This window comes from Phycodurus eques, chromosome 2 (assembly GCF_024500275.1).
Source record: "Phycodurus eques isolate BA_2022a chromosome 2, UOR_Pequ_1.1, whole genome shotgun sequence".
Classification (NCBI taxonomy): domain Eukaryota; kingdom Metazoa; phylum Chordata; class Actinopteri; order Syngnathiformes; family Syngnathidae; genus Phycodurus; species Phycodurus eques.
In genome coordinates, this window is record NC_084526.1 from 35923122 (window position 1) to 35940860 (window position 17739).

Below are 17739 nucleotides of genomic sequence, written 5' to 3' on the forward strand. Positions count from 1 at the left end.
GCAACTGGATATTGACACCAAATTGTACAGTTTGATAAAAGAATGTGATGCAGGGATGAATCAACAGATAAACAAGCAAGAGTAACAATGGTTGGCTGCTGTGGGGACACAAACAACTCTTTCTTGGGATGTTGTGGACATTCACAACATCCATCCATCCATCCATTTTCTGAGCCGCTTCTCCTCACTAGGGTCGCGGGCGTGCTGGAGCCTATCCCAGCTATCATCGGGCAGGAGGCGGGGGTACACCCTGAACTGGTTGCCAGCCAATCGCAGGGCACATACAAACAAACAACCATTCGCACTCACATTCACACCTACGGGCAATTTAGAGTCTTCAATTAATGCATGTTTTTGGGATGTGGGAGGAAACCGGAGTGCCCGGAGAAAACCCACGCAGGCACGGGGAGAACATGCAAACTCCACACAGGCGGGGCCAGGGATTGAACCCGGGTCCTCAGAACTGTGAGGCTGACGCTCTAACTAGTCGCCCACCGTGCTGCCCATTCACAACATATAACCTGATATTATTAGTTATGTACTACATTTTGCCCGCAGAATTTGAATAGCTTTAAGCAAATAATAGTTACTGCTATAGTTGGTTTGCACTTTCAGTACATGTGACTTTGTTAATGTGCATTAATTTCCAGGCTATTTGGGGGAAATGAAAAGACGATTAATGCAAATTGCAGACACGATATCTTTTGACTTCTTATTTTTAAATTGTGTCTAATCTCGAAAGGGCAGCTAATCAGCTGGTCATACAAATAAAAATAAAAATAAATAGATTTCAGAGCAAATTTTACTTCAAGCATGTGGTCAAATGTCACACTTTTGACTTAAGTGAGACAGTCACTTGTATTATTATTTAAGAGATACACCGTATTTTCACGACCATAAGGCGCACCGTATTAAAAGGCGCAGTCTCAGTCACTGGGTCTATTTCTGTATTTAACATACATAAGGGCGCAGGCATGGTAAAACACACGCTAGCTTAAAACATACGGTAGCATGCATGCACGCTAAAACAATGAGTTCGGTTGTACTTTATTGAAGTATTTAACGATGTACTCACGTTAATTTTTGATCAATCCTCGTTTTGTTTTTCTTTTTTTTCCGCGGAAACTCAGCTTCGTCTTCTTGACTTGGCGAAGCTCGTTTTCCTGCTTCCTCCAGTTGCCAACCATGGATTTGTTGATCTTGAATTCTCTCGCGGCTGCTCGATTCTCATGTTCCTCCGCGTAACTGATAGCTTGCAGTTTAAACTGTGCTTCGTAAGCGTGTCTCTTCGTAGGTGCCATTTTCGACTGCGGTCAAGCCAGCCTCCACTCGTATACTAGCAGTCAAGCCAGTCGCCCCTAATTTTGTTCATACTAGGCATTACCGTAATAGGTCGCCAACTCGAGGCGAAAGTCACCTTCAAAATAAAAGCTTCCCAATAATACGGACGTCAGTGCTCTTTGGTTAAGGAATGCAACCAACAAAGTTAATTTGAATTTTGAGATACATTAGAAAATGTAGTTTATTTTATATCTTAGGAAACTTGTATAGCGCTTTATCTACATCATCACAGTGCCCAAAGCGCTTTATAAAGCCTCACATTCACTCACACGTTCATAAACCAATGGGCGACTGCTGCCATGCAAGGTGCTGCCATGCCCACTGGGAGCAAATTAGGGTTCAGTGTCTTGTCCAAGGAAACTTCGACATGCGGACAGTTGGAGCAGGGATTCAAACCTGTTCTACCTACTGAGCCAAAGCCACCCCAACATAATCAAGTTCAGACCTGTGTGACAGACCACCAAGGACTCCGCGAAAAGAGGTTTGATGAAGATCTGATATTGTATTTCAAAATAAAAATCTCTGAAAACTGCATATGTTGCTTTCATTACCCCTGACTGAAAAAATCTGTTAAATCTTTTTAATGAGATATTGCAACACCGGTCCAGTTCTGGGGGACACTACACCACCCCAGGTCTCCAACAAAAGAGGTCCCATCCAAATCTGATGTGGCATTTCAAAATAAAAGTCCACTGAAATTGGTAGATTTCACTGTCATGATCACGGATTTAAAAAATTCTTTAAAAAAATCTCCTAGTTATCACAACACCAGACCAGTTCTGGGGGACACTACACCACCCCAGGTCTCTCACAAAAGAGGTCCCATCAAAATCTGATGTAGCATTTCAAAATAAAAGACTCTTGAAATTGGTATATTTCACTGTCATGATCACGGATTTCAAAAATTATCTAAAATAAATCTCTTAGTTATCGCAACACCAGACCAGTTCTGGGGGACAGGACACTACCCCAAGTCTCCAACAAAAGAGGTCCCATCAAAATCTGATGTGGCATTTCAAAATAAAAGACTCTTGAAATTGGTATATTTATTTATATTTAAAATAAAAGTCTCCGAAAACTCATAAACTATTTTTTTTTTATTGCATCTCAAGATTCAAATTAACTTTTCTGGTTGCATTCCTTAACCGAAGAGCATTGACGTCTGTATTATTGGTAGGCTTTTATTTTGAAGGTGGCTTTCACCGCGAGTTGGCGATTTATTACCGTAATGCCAAGTATGAACAAAAGTATGGGCGGCTGGCCTGATTGCTACTTTACGAGTGGAGGCTGGCTTGACCGCAGTTTTCGCCAAACCGATGTTGTTTTGCACAATGCACATACTGGCGCTATATACCTACTGGGGGCGTGCCTTTAGTGTCCTCCTTAGTGCGTCCTTCACACGCACCCTTCCCCCTTTAACGCCAGCATGCAGTCCTCAGCCACGTCCGCTTTTCCTCTGTATAAGGAACGTGTCGGCAGGAAATGCTCCCAGTCAGTCACAGAGAGACCACCCCCAAAGACCAGCTGATCTGCATTCGTGAGTCGACACTGCAATCCTTACTTGATGTACAACATCGGTGCTTAATAATTGTGGGGAAATTACTAGCTTCGTACGAAATCCCAACTTTGCCTTCTCATTTAGTTTAGCCCAGCGACCACACACATGATGTCCTCTTTTCCATTTTCGTAGGTCTCATTTTCTTTCTTTCGTTTACCCTTAGTGTTATTTTCTTTTTGTTGTTTGTAGTTGTTGTGTGTTTCATTAAATATACCATAGAGGACTCTGCATCTTATTGCACAATTGTTTTTTGTCAATGTCTTTATGTCTCCAAAGTGTTCTGTAAATTGACTGTTTGTTGTACTAGAGCGGCTCCAACTACCGGAGACAAATTCCTTGTGTGTTTTGGACATACTTGGCAAATAAAGATGATTCTGATTCTGATAAAATTCTACCATTGGTTGTATTTTGTGTGTTCTGAATTTAAGTAGACCTCTGTAAACTAGGACTCAAAATGTCGTAGGGTTTAGCAACCTCCAGATTCTGAGACTGATTTGAAAAGGTTTTCCGTCATTTCGCCTAAAGTTAAACTTGAAAAACTTGATGTGGTGCCCTTTGAGACATTAGTTTGATTTTAACAATCAAATCGAATTTTACGATAAACTGGAAGTAACGCAACGGTCGCTCCCGGCTTATTACTTTATCCTAAATTAATTACAATTTTTATTTCATACATAATCGCTACAGCTGTATGAATCATGTGGTATAATACCTTTTGAATTTGATTGGATTAATTCACACTCAAAAGGGAAAAATACAACATTGAGAATGTTGACAAAACTAGATTTGGATTACCAGAAATATGGAGGATGTTTGTAAATATCACAAAGCAATTGTGTACAAAGGAAATGTAGAATACTTGTGATGGACATATGAGGGTTAAGGAACATTACCACACCTAAAATATATTGTAAAAATGCACACACTACTGTATAGTATTCCCTATGCTTTGCGAATACATTTAAGTAGCTAACATGATGTTCTCAAAAGTATGAGCGATGAATATGGAGAATGGCGGTGTCAATAGTATATATGACTCACTGCGAGCAAAAAACAAAAAAACAAACTTTTTAAGTGCCACCCACTTCACAGTTGGCTTTATTCAAAGGTCAACAGTGAATTAAAACACCAGTGACAAAAATAATTGTAACAATTTTGATATGAAAAAAAAAAAATCATCTGATAAAGTTACACATTCACATCAACTAGGAGCTAAGCAAGAACAAGAACTTTTTTTCAATAATTAGTGCACAAAAGAGGCATTCAATGTTTTCTGTGTTTGTATACTGTTTGTGTGCAATCCTGACTAGTTCACCATCCAGTGAATGCTGACTATTTGAATATATTTACATATGTATCCACCGTATATTTGTGTACTTATGTTTTTACTCTGCATGACTCCTTAAGACCTGAACAAAAGGACAGAAACTACTGAGGTAGGTAACCATAATGCATACCAGAGCGAGACCCTGTGACGCCACACAACCGAAAACTGTGGAGAGATTAATGTTGTCTCATGAAGACCATCGATCTCCTTCATTTAATTCTTTCTGTCTGTGGTCATTGACATCCCGCAGGACTGTGTTCCTGAGGCCCTGATATGAGTGTTTGGAGAAGACAGAAGGGCACCGATGATAGTTTCGAGAAGAATTTAAAGGTAGGCTAACATGATCAACAACTCTCACGTGTCGTCAGCGCCATCATTTCAATGTGATTTTTTTTCAAGGAGTTGGAGTAGCTTACTGAGACCAAAGATTCAATGATACAGAATAATTCAGAATTTGGGGGAAACGTTTTCGCTTTGCTGTGAACGTTAGAGGTTGGCGACTTTTTAGTTTGCTTTTGAATGTAAAAGGCCATCGATAAAAGCATAGCCCAACATTTTACACATTTCTCTAATGAGCGAATTACTTCAGTCTTCAAAAAGAATAATCGGAAGGATATAGTGCTTCTGATAAATGCTGAGTCAAATGGATGAAAAAATGTATTGCTCGTGGAAGTATCCTCTTTGAGGCTATAGAAAGACATTTCACTTCAACTTAAAATTTGCATATCTGGACTAGTTTGTCATGTACCACAAGTTAGGATCACTGCCTAGAGTTGTGAATGTGAGTGAGAGAGGTTGTTTGTCTATGTGCAACATGCGATCCTGCGGTTGATTGGCTACGGATCCTGGGCGTACCCTGCCCCTTGACCGAGGTCAGCTGGGATAAGCTCCAGTTCACCCTCGACCCTGGTGAAGAGGACTGGCATAGGAAATAGATGGATGGATGTGGTCATGTACTAGGTTTGACAGACAACCTAGTATCATAAAAAGAACACAATTTATTTTGCTATTCCCTTCCCAGGATTTATTTGGGGAACCAAAAGAGGTGACAGAAATTTTAACTATTAATATCAATGCAAGTCCTAGTACAGTATGTCCTGCTGCATTGAAACGAGCACCTACTCCTCTTCACAATCTAATTTAAAAAATGGCATTGACCTTCTCATCTTACTCTCAGCAAGTGACTCAGTAAATGACTGACACAAATATTGAACTATGCTAGCAAAAGTGTAAAATGTCTTGGCAGTTTAATCAGATTTGTGCTTGTGTTTTAATTAACACAAATTCAGACTTGCACATAAGCAACATCTACAGTGACACGCACACGCACACAGTCATAATTTGTCACTAATTTGCGTCATTTTGCGGTTGTCTAATTGAGCATTAAATATCACATTTAGCAGTAAATTGTCTGGAAAATGTTATGTTCATTGCTGAGTGTTTTGTTCTACTGATGTAACGATTTACAAAAAAAAAATGTAAAATAAAAATAATAGTAAAATGAAAACTTTAAAAATGGAACAGCATGGCTAAAACAATGTAATCCATAGCACATTACAATATATTGCATGTGGTACTGAACGACCTTTTTTCTATAGACACCAAATTCTTCAAACAGAGGAGGTAAGCAATTTTCATTTTGTAATAAACAGACAAAGATCAACTACAACAGTGACAACATTGACAATGTTATTTTGAGGTAGAACATTAACTTCAGCATTTGGAAGTGCTTTATGTTGGATACTCGTTTTTCATTTGCTTTAACAAGCACAAAGAGGAGGGACGATTCTTGACATCTGAGGTAGTGCGGCACCTGATCTTGTAATTCTGACCCATCAGTTCATCTGTATGTACAGTTAGTGTGAACACAGGGGAAGATAAAGTCCCTAAAGGATTCCCACAACACATTCATTCCGGCTGAGGTAGGTTTTTGTTGAATAAAAGGTTCACACATGCCCAGAGCTTGTATGAGGGCGCAGAATTCACAATGGGTGGGGAAAAAAAAAAAAAAAGGTCCTGAGACAGTACTGAGTCCCTGGAAGAAGGGTTAGGTCTTCTGTGAGCAACAAGATGGAATCGTTGGTATGTTTGAGCAGGCAGAAGGCATCTTTGACATCCACAGAGAAGTAGCGATAAGACCAGTATATCCACTTTGTCATAGAGATGCTAAAGATACAGTATATGTATGTAAATATATATTTAAAAACTTAAAAAATGAAATCATCTTTGTATAACAAGGACATTTGGGGCTTCTCTTCTGTGTGCTGCGGAACACCAGAAAATAAACTAATGACCAGACAGTGAGCGTAAAGAACACTTAACTGGTAAGCCTGTCGAAAAACAACTTGCCCAAAACCAGTTCTAGACTCTCTAGAACTTCTTAACTTACCAATAAAAATCTCTACACAAAATGCCACCTATACTAAAAGGAAAACCTGAGTCAGAGAGAATCTGAGTAGACATTTCATTCATTGATTAGCATTGGTTCCGTTGAGCCGTTCGTGTTGCAGAAGACTCTTGGAAATGTGTTTCTGTGTTCCGCTCGACAGTGAATTCGTCCAGTGGTATTGTGGACAGCTGCGTGTCATTTGGGGAGTAGGTCAAGAGGGTTCTGTCAGCCTGAAAACCCATGTACAGAAAGAAAGACAGAAAAACTGTTAATTTCCATCATCAACTTGCTTTGACACTGACAGTCAATTCTATTGACGATTTTATTTTACATGTCATTGTTTTGTTGAACTGAAACTCCTCATTTGAGTAAAAGAAGTTACTCAAGTGTGAGTTTTTGGCCTTCCAGTCGCGCCCTTCTAGGTCCCACTTTCATCGCCCACATGAGCGTTGAAGTCCCCCAGCAGAATGAGGGAGTCCCCAGCAGGTTCCCTCTCTTCACCCCCTCCAAGGACTCCAAAAAGGGTGGGTACTTTGCTGTTTGGTGCATAGGCACAAACAACGGTCAGTACTCATCTGGCCACTCGAAGGCGGTCAGAGGCGTTGTGCCAGAGTGGAATAGTCCATCCCCACTCGAGAGGACTAGTACCAGAGCCCAAGCTGTGTGTTGGGGTGACGAAAGTATAAATTTAAACTACATTTTTTCACAAAATAATCTTCAAGTATAGCTGAGATAAGAATTAACACAAATGTGCAAAAAATATAACATTTCTAAAGGATTTAATCAATTATGTTTGTGGCTGTAGGACATAAAGGCTTACGGCATTATGTCTCCACATGCTGGTTCTCTGAGCCGTCCTACATGAGATTTAACCCAAAAATGTTTGGTATCTTACTGTGGTGGCCTCTGCCTCTTTCAAATGACACCCACTCTATATGCTCCAACTTGAGGAAGGTTTGTGACGATACATTTGTTTCCAGCAAATTTCAGACAGATTACTGCTATCACACAACAAAAATACAGTTGACCCTTGGAACTTGACCTAAAATGGTCCCAAAAAAAAAAAAAAAAAAAAAAAGTTGAACGAGAACCAAGGAATTGATCAAGCGAGGGATGGTGATATGACACTATGGGCTCTATATTCGAAGACTGCGCAACGTGCGGCAGAGTGTAAATGGTGCGTGTCTTGATTTTTGTGCAAGCACAAGGCTCGCCGTTTTTTTTTTCCAATTTGGCAGACCGGTCTGCACCAGGCTGGGCATATACCGACGTAACAAGGCTGTGTCATTTGGCATCCACCCGGCGCATGTGACAATTTGTTGACTAAGGGATCTATTTTATTTTCGTGTGAGCGCAAGACTCGCCGCACGTTGGCAGACCCGTCTCCCCCATGCTGGGTGGTGATGGCGTGAAGTTTTGGTGTCAGAAAGTCCGTCTAAACTTACACCTTCTCATATGATACCATACAAGTTTTCGCATGGGGATCTAACGCGATTTTGGTAAATCTGATCGGTGCAGAAGCAGGCAGACAGACACTCAAGTTCCTTGGACATGTGTGATGGATGACAGATTTATTTAAACAGTGGGCATTCAACCCTCTTAATCATTGTAGAAATCAATTTATTGACTTAAAGCAGACATTATGGGAACATGCTGTTTATATGCTGAAAGTGCTATATTTTGTCACAAAACTATATTTCTTCATACTTACTAGTTACTACTATAAATGACTAGTACAAAGGTGGCATGAAGGCAGTGGAAATACTAGATATGCATAATCTTTTAAAATAAATATAAAGCCAGAGAAGTTCCGATTATGATAAAAAAAATCAAATGTAACCTTAAGATACTGAATAGCGCTTAATAAATAGAACCCAATGAAATAAAATGGAACAGCAAGTTTTAGTTGAATAGTCCCATACTATAGGGTTTCAGTGGTTTAGATTGTGGCAGTTTTTCCAGAAAGTTGAAATATTTTTATTTTTAATTTAGTTTTTTAATGTTTTCAATCGACCACTTTATAAATTGCAATAACCTCTCCCTCTGTGTCTAGTCAAACCGGGCTGTCGAGGTAGCAGTTGAGAAGAGAGAAGAGAGCGACACTGCATAATATATATATACACCTCACCACAATAATTAGATTCGGGTGTGGAATAATTGTAAAATGCAAAATGCACACATACAGTACATAATTACTAGTCTGCTGGACTATGCTAATTATGAGGGGTGGTCTAAGCCAAAAATGCCAGGGCCGATTATTATTATTATTTTTTAATCCCAGTCCACCCCTGCTATGTTCTAGGACGTGGGTTTACAAATGCAAATCATGTCGTCAGCCCAGCAGCAGCACTGCTGGAAGGACTCACCATGCGTGGGTCTTGTGTGTTGGACTGAGGGAAGAATCTCTCCAGCTCTTTGCTGTCAACCACTTTGTTTCCTCCTGCGCTGCAATTGACCTTCATCTCTCTTCTGGTGGCTGTGTTCAGCCCATAGCCCTCCTGGGAAGGAGAGGATTCCAGTGCTGTGCTGTGTGCTGCCTGGGGGGTGGCCTGAACTTCCTTACACATCATCAACCTGAGGATCACCAGAACCTCACTTTAAAACACTAGTCAGCTGCACATATGACATACCAACATTAATGCCTAACATTGGTTATCATCAGGTTGTTATCGTGAACACACCTGCCACGGTAGCTGAAGACGAGGAAGAGAATGCAGAAGATGATACAGGTGACTCCAATGTGAATGCCAATTATGATGCCTGTGGTGGATGTTTTGCTCTGTTCATCTTGCACACAGTCACAGGAGGCATCCAGAACTGGCGAGACACGACATGTCATGTTCAAACAATGCAGGGATATAAAGCTTTAATCACAGAAAAGTAAGTAAAGAGAGTTTGAGGCTGTGTGTGTGTGTGTGTGTGTGTGTGTGTGTGTGTGTGTGTGCGCAAAGCAATCACCAGATTTCTCCAATGCCTCTCGAAGTGAGACAAAACGCATTGTGGCATTGCCATCACCGTGTTGGTTGTATGCCAGCAGATTTATCTCATAAACCAGTGAAGGGTCTGGATAGAATATACAAATATTCACACCATGAGTCAAATTACAAACTCATTGTACAGTTAGAAACGTATTTTTTGAGTGTCGAACAAATTTCTTTTTTTCTTTTTTCTTTTTTTAACACCAAAGCAAATTGAACAAAACCAGAGCAAGATTATATGAGGACTTGGCAAGAGCCGGTCTCTTCCTTTTTAACTTCCAACAATGTACTTAGTAAGTGTTTTTTTGCCTTATTTTAGCAGTCTGGTCCTTCAGAATGGTCTCAGAGAATATCAGTGAATAAGGAAAATAGTAAAGATGATGAAAAATAAGGAAATCACAACAAATTAAAGGTCAGTCTTGTTGCACAAGACTGTGTTTGACCTCTGAGGGTCCACTGTGGCACATTTTCTTTAGTGAAAACCTTAACTTATCAACCATATTATGAATATGTTGAAGGAGTAATCTTTTAGGTCCCGAAAGTCATGAAAGATCTCACCCAGCTGAGTAATGTTGTACTGGGTAGCGTTGCGTGGTAAGAAAATGGGACCAGTGAACACTGCTGTGTGGGCTCTTCTGTAATATAGTCGGAAGCCTTGGTGTTGACCCATCTTGGTGGAAGCTTCCCACATTGCTTGCACCACACTGCTGTTCACAACTTTGGCGAAGAGGGAGGGAGGTGCTGGAACTGCAACACAATACAAAAAGAAAATCATCAAACATGTTTAAATAGCAGATATGTTTGCCATTGCCATCTTTTTTAAAATCATATTTTCAAAGTGTGTTGATTTAGGCCAGTTTTTTTTTTTTTGCCAAATTCTTTTGCCTGAGAAAGAACTACAAAATGCTAGAAGATTCAAAATAATGTGTCTACAGTATAGACAAGTTTCTATGCCTCATACACTAAATAGTAGCTCAGTTTGTAAGGACAGTGTCCAAAATTCAAATCCTACTAATAGAAAAAAATATGATAACTGGGACTTGGCAGTTGGGAGATACTAGTCTGCAATCGGAGAGCTGCAAGGCACTGAAGGCCCAGAAACTCAGCTCATGGGTGCAGTACTGTCCCACTCACGTTCCAATCATCATCATCGTTTTTCCTTGCCTGCATGTGTGCATCTGTGTGATCTGGGTCTGGATCCACAGACACAAAATATTATTCCTTTGCATAATAAAAGAAGAAACATTCTCTGCTGTGTATTTCAGTGCTTCGGTGACTGGTGCAACAGATTCTGTGTAGTCTGTGTGAGTGCATGTTTAGTTCTGTGCTCTCACCTTCCCCATGAGTGCTCTCTGTGGCACTGTCTGATGGTTTGCTGGCCCCACGGGACGTGTAGGCTTTGACGTAGAAGGTGTAACTCGTGGAAGGCTCGAGATCTCGGATGATCTGCTGCAGCATCACCTTACTGACTGCCTCCTCATACTCCATTTCCACTGGGTCTGATTGCGAGCGATGGAGAGAAATGCGGTCAAAGAGGATGAAGTCACAGAGAAATAAGGGTGAAGTTAGATTCTGATTTTGCATTCATGTTATATTGAAAAAAGATCAAGAGAGGTATATACATGGGCTTCTATCATCAATTAACAGTTGTTGCCTATTCACTGGTTGTGTTGGCTCTTAATTAATAGCTAATCTAGTTTGGCCTTGATGGTCTGAGGAATTGTGGCCAAAGTTAGAGAAGGGGGCGTTAAAGGAGGCGTGTTATTGCATTTCATTGCTCTTAATCCAGAGACACCCGTCCGTAACAGCAATCTACCTCAGGCCATGCCATCCTGGAAGTGTAATTGCTGCAACCTGATTGGCTCATGACTCTGGCCTTTAATTACACATGAGGGAGATGTACTGAGAAGAGCAGGTGGTATAACGTATGACTCTTCTAATAGTTAGTATATGTGCAGCCAAATGCTTTGATCATCAATATGTTCAGATGAAATATTATTGTATTGTATCTTTATGAACTCTCCATCTTCCACAGTAGTTTGAATTTTCAGCAACTACCTTGAATTGACCCTTAATTTGACAAGGCAGGAGTCATGCACTAACAACCATACAAGTCATTTGCATTTTGCACTCTGGCCTTTGATTGCATCCTCACCTGGGGTCTTGCGTATGTGGAGCACATAACCGATTATGTCTTGTGTGTTCTGATCGGGCTCCCTCCAGGACACCTGGATGGTGGTGGGTGAGAGGGCCTTAGCCTGCACGTTGGTGGGCACACCAGGGAGTCCGTCAGCCCAGAGCACCGTGAGGCGCGCACTGGCCTGCGTGGAGCCGGCGCTGTTCTCAGCAATGCACTGGTAGATGGCCTCGTCGTCCTGGCTGATGCTGTATATCGTCAGTGTGCTGTGAGAGGCAGAAAGAAAATGAGCTTGATGTCGGAACAGGAACACATACGAGCTCACAGATGTGTCGTCACATAAATGTTGTGTGCTTGTCTTCGAACTACCTCTCCAACAAAAATCAAGTCTCTATTTTCCAGGAATTGTGCTAGTCAAGTGACAAAGAACATTACTACACAAAGGATACACTAATTGAAGGAGGCAGCATGCATGATTTTTGGCTGCGTAAATCAAATGCATTGTGTGTCTAATTTCTAAAAGATAAAAAACATTGGAATGGGTCTGATTCACCAATATGTTCTCACAATCTTTCTTAATCTTTTTTCAGAGAAACTTTCTCCATACAAGCCCGTCAACACAAACACATTTTGCATGTCATATGTGTTTTGGCATTGCAAACTTGTCCGTGCATATATATTGTCCTTAAACACATCTTAACACAATCGTTTGTGACAAGCTTTTGACCCCCGGACAAATGAGGGGATAAGGTGCAGACTGACCAGCAATAATTGCATCCTTTCATCCGCAACAGTCTTGTGCCCTCAAAAAGGTATTGGTGAGAGCTGTGGATTGCATCTGAAGGTCAATCTGTGGATTGTGTTTGGCCTTGGATCTTCCACAATACACGTAATTTAAAGGTCCCCTTCCATCAATGTTTTTTTTTTTTTTTTTTTTATAGTCTTTGAAGTCCTTTTTATCGGGGTTGCAAGAATTTGGGGATGGAAATGCCCAGGATGCCATTTTTCAAGGTATTCTAGTTGGTCTTTTCTGCCTGGCATCTGAGACGGCCGGATTTCTCCTGAATACTTGATATGTAAATAAACTTTGCTCTAATTAGATCTCTGTTATTCCTATTTAAATATGGAAAACAGCTTTGCTCTGATTGGTCCGCTGCAATATCACCAGTTTAGTGACTTGTGTGTTGCCAAGCGTAAGCGTTCTTAGCAATGTCGTGTTAGGATCTTTCGAAGTCTTGCTATCATTGTGAACCAGAATTCACCAAGGGTTGGATTGTTGGCCTACTAATAGGGAACGTGATCTCAACCCTTCGATTCACTTGAAGATTATGTACATCGCTCGAGCACATTTTGGCAACAGTGACCGCAAACTTGACTATTTAATCCACTGTTACATCATAAATTATGAAGATAGTTATTGTTGTAAAATGTAGTAGCTGAGTTGAGTGGGTGGGTACCAACCACAAAGTGAGCAGGTAATTGAATATTTCATCCATCCATCCTCTGAACCACTTATCCTCACTAGGGTCGTGGGCATGCTGGAACCCATCTCAGCTGACTTTGGACGAGAGGCAGGTACTGTACATCCCGAACTGGCAGGGCACAACTTCCATTCAAAGTCACATTCACACCTACGGGCAATTTAGAGAGTTTCACTAACTTACCATGTGTGTTTTTGGAATGTGGGAGGAAACCGTACTACACGGAGAACACCTACGTAGGCACAGGGAGAACGTGCAAACTCCACACAGGCGAGGCCGGATTTGAACCCGGGACCTAGGAACTGTGAGGCGGATGTTCTCCCCGTGCCTGCGTGGGTGTTCTCCGGCTACTTCGGTTATCTCCCACATTCCAAAAACATGCATGTTAGGTTGATTGAAGACTCTAAATTGCCCCTAGGTGTGAATGGGAGTGTGAATGGTTGCTTGTTTATATGTGCCCTGCGATTGGCTGGCGACCAATTCAGGGTGTACCCCACCTCTCGCCCAAAGATAGCTGGGATAGGCTCCAGCATGCCCACGATTCTAGTGAGGATAAGCGGTATGAAAAATGAATGAATAATTTATTAAGATATTTCATTTCAACTAGAGCGGCAAAATCCTACGGCCTTCGGTTTTCTTATCTGTGGAAATTAGTTTCACGACACCTTACCGGTATGCAATTTCGTGAGCGCAGCTTTCGTCAGATTGCATAATCCGTCAATTGCAATCTTGTGGATCTTTTTGATTGGACATATGGAAAGTGGTATTTCAGGACAACAGGCATTGCTGACCTGGAAGCAGCTTCACTTTTGTTTGTCAGGATACATTTGTGGAAAGAAGGGAGTGCTCTTTTTGGTGAGCAGGCCAAGATGGAGAGGTGAATCATTCCATTTACTTTTCAAAATACATACGTACAATTACAGTCATACTGTTATAAGTTTCAGGATAAACTGTGCGTTGGAGGCATAATTATACTCTTCTGTCCTCCAAGTGGATTCAATCTGGAAAATTATTAGGTCAAAGAGGCTTTTTGTATTAACGCCCTCTCTAAGCGAATCTCACCTCTGACCCCAGAGGTGGCCGCAGTCGCCAGCCAGCCACTCACTACTCAGCCATCACATTTCGGACAGCCTTTCATTTCAGCAACAGATGGAGTGTTTGAAGACAGGCAACTTCACCAGGCGCCATAGATGAGAGAGGGGCCGCTGGGGAAGCCTGACCTGATACCATTAAGAAAACACTTGGCGAGTGTGAGGGGAATTCAGAGGAAACCTATCAAAATACTAATTGTTTTTGGCAGGTACAGTAGCGCCCAACCGTATTTTTGCACAAACATGCACACACACAATGATACTGCCGACGTGTATGCTTATGAAATTCCACATCAGTTGGCAAAAGGTCTGTCTGACATTCAGAATGGCGTTTTCCGTCTTCTCCCCATTTGAAAAGCAAGGGGAAAAAGATGATAGAAATGTCTTTCTTGTTGCAGTGTGGGGTGTGTGTTGTTGTATTTATTTTTAAAACACTCACTAGTTACAACAATACATTCACAAGCTGAATTAGACCCAATACAACAGTCGTATTAAACATTGCTCTTATGATGATAATAAAATCACGTAAACTCATACTGTCAGAGAGCTATTAATTCAGTATTTCGAAGAATTTGCAGCACAATAGGGCAACAGAAATATTCACCCATCTCAGTAAGATCAAGTGTCCTTTGTGAAAACGGATTTTATTTCATTTTTTGTTCGATGCTTAAATATGGAGCTAAATATTTGATGGCAATTTAAATTGGCTTTTCTACTGGATGTTGGCATCTTGTTTGGGCTAACTGGGTGTTTTTTTTTATGTTGTTTTTTTTACACTTTGTAAAGATCAGTGGTAGCTGATGGGTGTGGTGATTATTTCCCCCCAAAGTGCTTCTGTTTGAAGTAGGTGTTAGTTAGTCATGCTGCAGCTGTAAATGTAAACCACATTCCTTCCTACAAGGAAATAAATACCAGAGGGATGAATGGGATCGGGGGAGCTTATGGCTAAATCCCTATTGTGTCACAAATATCACATGAAACAGCAATTGACTTTTTATAAAAGGTGATAGTCTGATCTTGATTGTAAGTTTCTTAGCTATAAAGTATCCCAAGATGCAAAGAAACAGATGGAAAGAGTGAAAGACAAAGTGTTTGGGGATTTGGGGAATGGGGGAAGGGAGATGTTTGCTTGGCTTGCATGAGCGCCAAAGCCAGGCTGTCCTCTTCTGACAGGATGACACCATCATTTACCCATCAGTTCAAGGTCATTTCACGGATTGATGCATAAGGCCAGTGTGTCTGACAGTGGGGCCTTGGGTCTGTTGTTCCATCTCTGAGGGCGTGTTTGCTCGCCATTGTCTCGGAGCAGCACCCCATCAAAAAAACAAAAAGCAAAAAAAAAAAACAGCACGGCCATTCTGAATCCAGCACGAGGGAAAGGGACAAAGAGATGAAGAGGATGAAAAGGTGGGGGAAAGTGGAGGGGAGACGGTCAATGAGCTGTCTGTGGCCTGAGAGGAGGGAAGGGCCTGATGGTATGACTGATTACAGGCAAGGTCAGAGGTCAAGGCCAAAGCCCTGGCCCTAGCTCTCTATGATTCATGCAGGGCCAGCTGTAGGGTGCAGTGTGGCTGCAAGAAACAAGAAAAGACTGCTCTTGGTGAAAGAAAGTGAACTAAAAAGAATGAAGAAGAAAAGAAAGACCCTAGTATTTTCTAGAAAAATGTGCAGTTTGCCAAGAAGCCTACTACCTCAAATGATAGCCTTTACTTCCAAAACACTCTTTAACCGTTTTCCCTTCTTTCCCATTATCAAGCCTTCATACACAATGCCACAAGGATCAATAGAATTTCAGTTGCAAAGTTGGTCATACAACCACAGTGCAGTTGTCGAACTCTCAAAAAGCAATGCAATAATGGTTATAATGAAAAAGTCAAAAAACATCCTTGAAACAAGTCTGTCTTCATTAGTGCTGGGCGATATATCGTGAAGCTCAATTTGATCGATATTTTATTAATGCTCGACATGGAAAAAGAGGATCATAGATTTTATTTTCTATACTTTTCAAAACCTCGCGAGATTTCGATGCCCCATGAAACTTCCGCGGCAGCAATATGGAAGAGAAGACACTAATGACTCGTGAGCCAGAATTGTCCGAAAAAAGGGCACGTAACGTCTATCATTTGGAAACAACTGTCGTCTGTGTATGAAAGATGTTGACAGGCATATCCGTGTAAAATCACTTGAAGATAAAGCACGTTATCAAGTGTGATGCATCTATCATGCTAAAGAGAGCTGCGACTCTATGTGCCGTTCCTGTAACCTCGGCAAAACAACGGCGTGGGCCATCGTGGTGGCAGTTAAAGCGCATGTGTTTTTGTGTTCACTTCGTGAACGGGGTAGGAAGATAAGATAAGATAGTAGTTTGCCGATCAGGGACAAGATAGAAAGTGCTTCACCGGTTGTTTATCTTAGCATTAGCAACTAGCTTCATTGCTGGTGCAATCACCAGCTGGTGCAATCACGAAATAGTTTCACAGTGGGCCGGCCGTCGCTGTCTGAACTACCTACAGTCGGATTTGGTTCGTGGGGTATTCTCAAGAATCGGTCTTGTATTTAATTTTTTAATGACTTTCTTTACAGATCACCGCACAGTATTCATTTGACATGACGCCACGCTTCTTCTTCGTCTCTTCTTCTTCTTGATTTCCGGCAGACTAGACATGTTTAAGTGCATTGCTGCCACATAAGGGTTAAGCGATGAACACCTATAATTGAGCCAAACTATAGAGTGGTGCTACAGGTTATGTTCTTGGATATACAGCTCCGTGTCCCAATACTGTCTTTAATGAAAACCCACTACCACTGCTATTTGTAAAATAGCATGCAACAGACGACATCTGGCAGCAAATGTGTCCGCCATTACAAGGTTGATGCAATAAGTAGATTAAAGTAACTAAATGTATTTACGATTATAAAGTAATGATAATGTTGTGCAACTGAATAGTATGCAGAATTATTTTATCCTATTACATAATATACTGTCACTGATGGTGTAAGTGGCACACTTGCCTGACTTTTGTACGGGCAGCGTGGGTTCAGTTCCCACTCAGTGACGGCGTGAATGTGAGTGCGAATGGTTGTCCGTGTCTATATGTGCCCTGCGACTGACTGGTGACCAGTTCAGGGTGTAGTCTGCCTTTCGCCCAGAATCAGCTGGGATAGGCTCCAGCGCCCTGCAACCCTAACCAGGAAAAGCGGTGTTGAAAATGGATGGATGGATTACATAATATACTGCAATAACTCTCCGTCGGTAATATTCTTGACATAATTTTTAAAAATATTGAAATTCAGACAAATTGTTGAAGTTCTACAGGCTGGCAGCTCCGCAGTCATAGGCCTAAATGCAATTATACTAACAATCGACTTAATAATTTCTACCGGTGTTTCTGTTTTTGGCCTTGGGTTTCCCCATTTTTTTTTGTTTTGTTTTGGTC

General features: G+C 41.3%; 1 protein-coding gene across 1 annotated transcript in view; it reads right to left on the minus strand.

The window, feature by feature from the left end:
• Positions 1–6480: 6480 nt before the first annotated feature.
• The window catches only part of igdcc3 (immunoglobulin superfamily, DCC subclass, member 3), an 83909-nt gene continuing 72650 nt past the window's right edge, over positions 6481–17739 (minus strand). The window contains exons 8-14 of the mRNA XM_061703080.1: positions 11749–11996; positions 10928–11092; positions 10152–10340; positions 9574–9678; positions 9297–9432; positions 8982–9189; positions 6481–6845 (exon numbers count right to left, since the gene is read on the minus strand). Coding sequence (XP_061559064.1) covers positions 6702–6845; positions 8982–9189; positions 9297–9432; positions 9574–9678; positions 10152–10340; positions 10928–11092; positions 11749–11996 — 1195 coding nt within the window. The 3' untranslated portion in view covers positions 6481–6701. The remainder of the gene's footprint in view (positions 6846–8981; positions 9190–9296; positions 9433–9573; positions 9679–10151; positions 10341–10927; positions 11093–11748; positions 11997–17739) is intronic.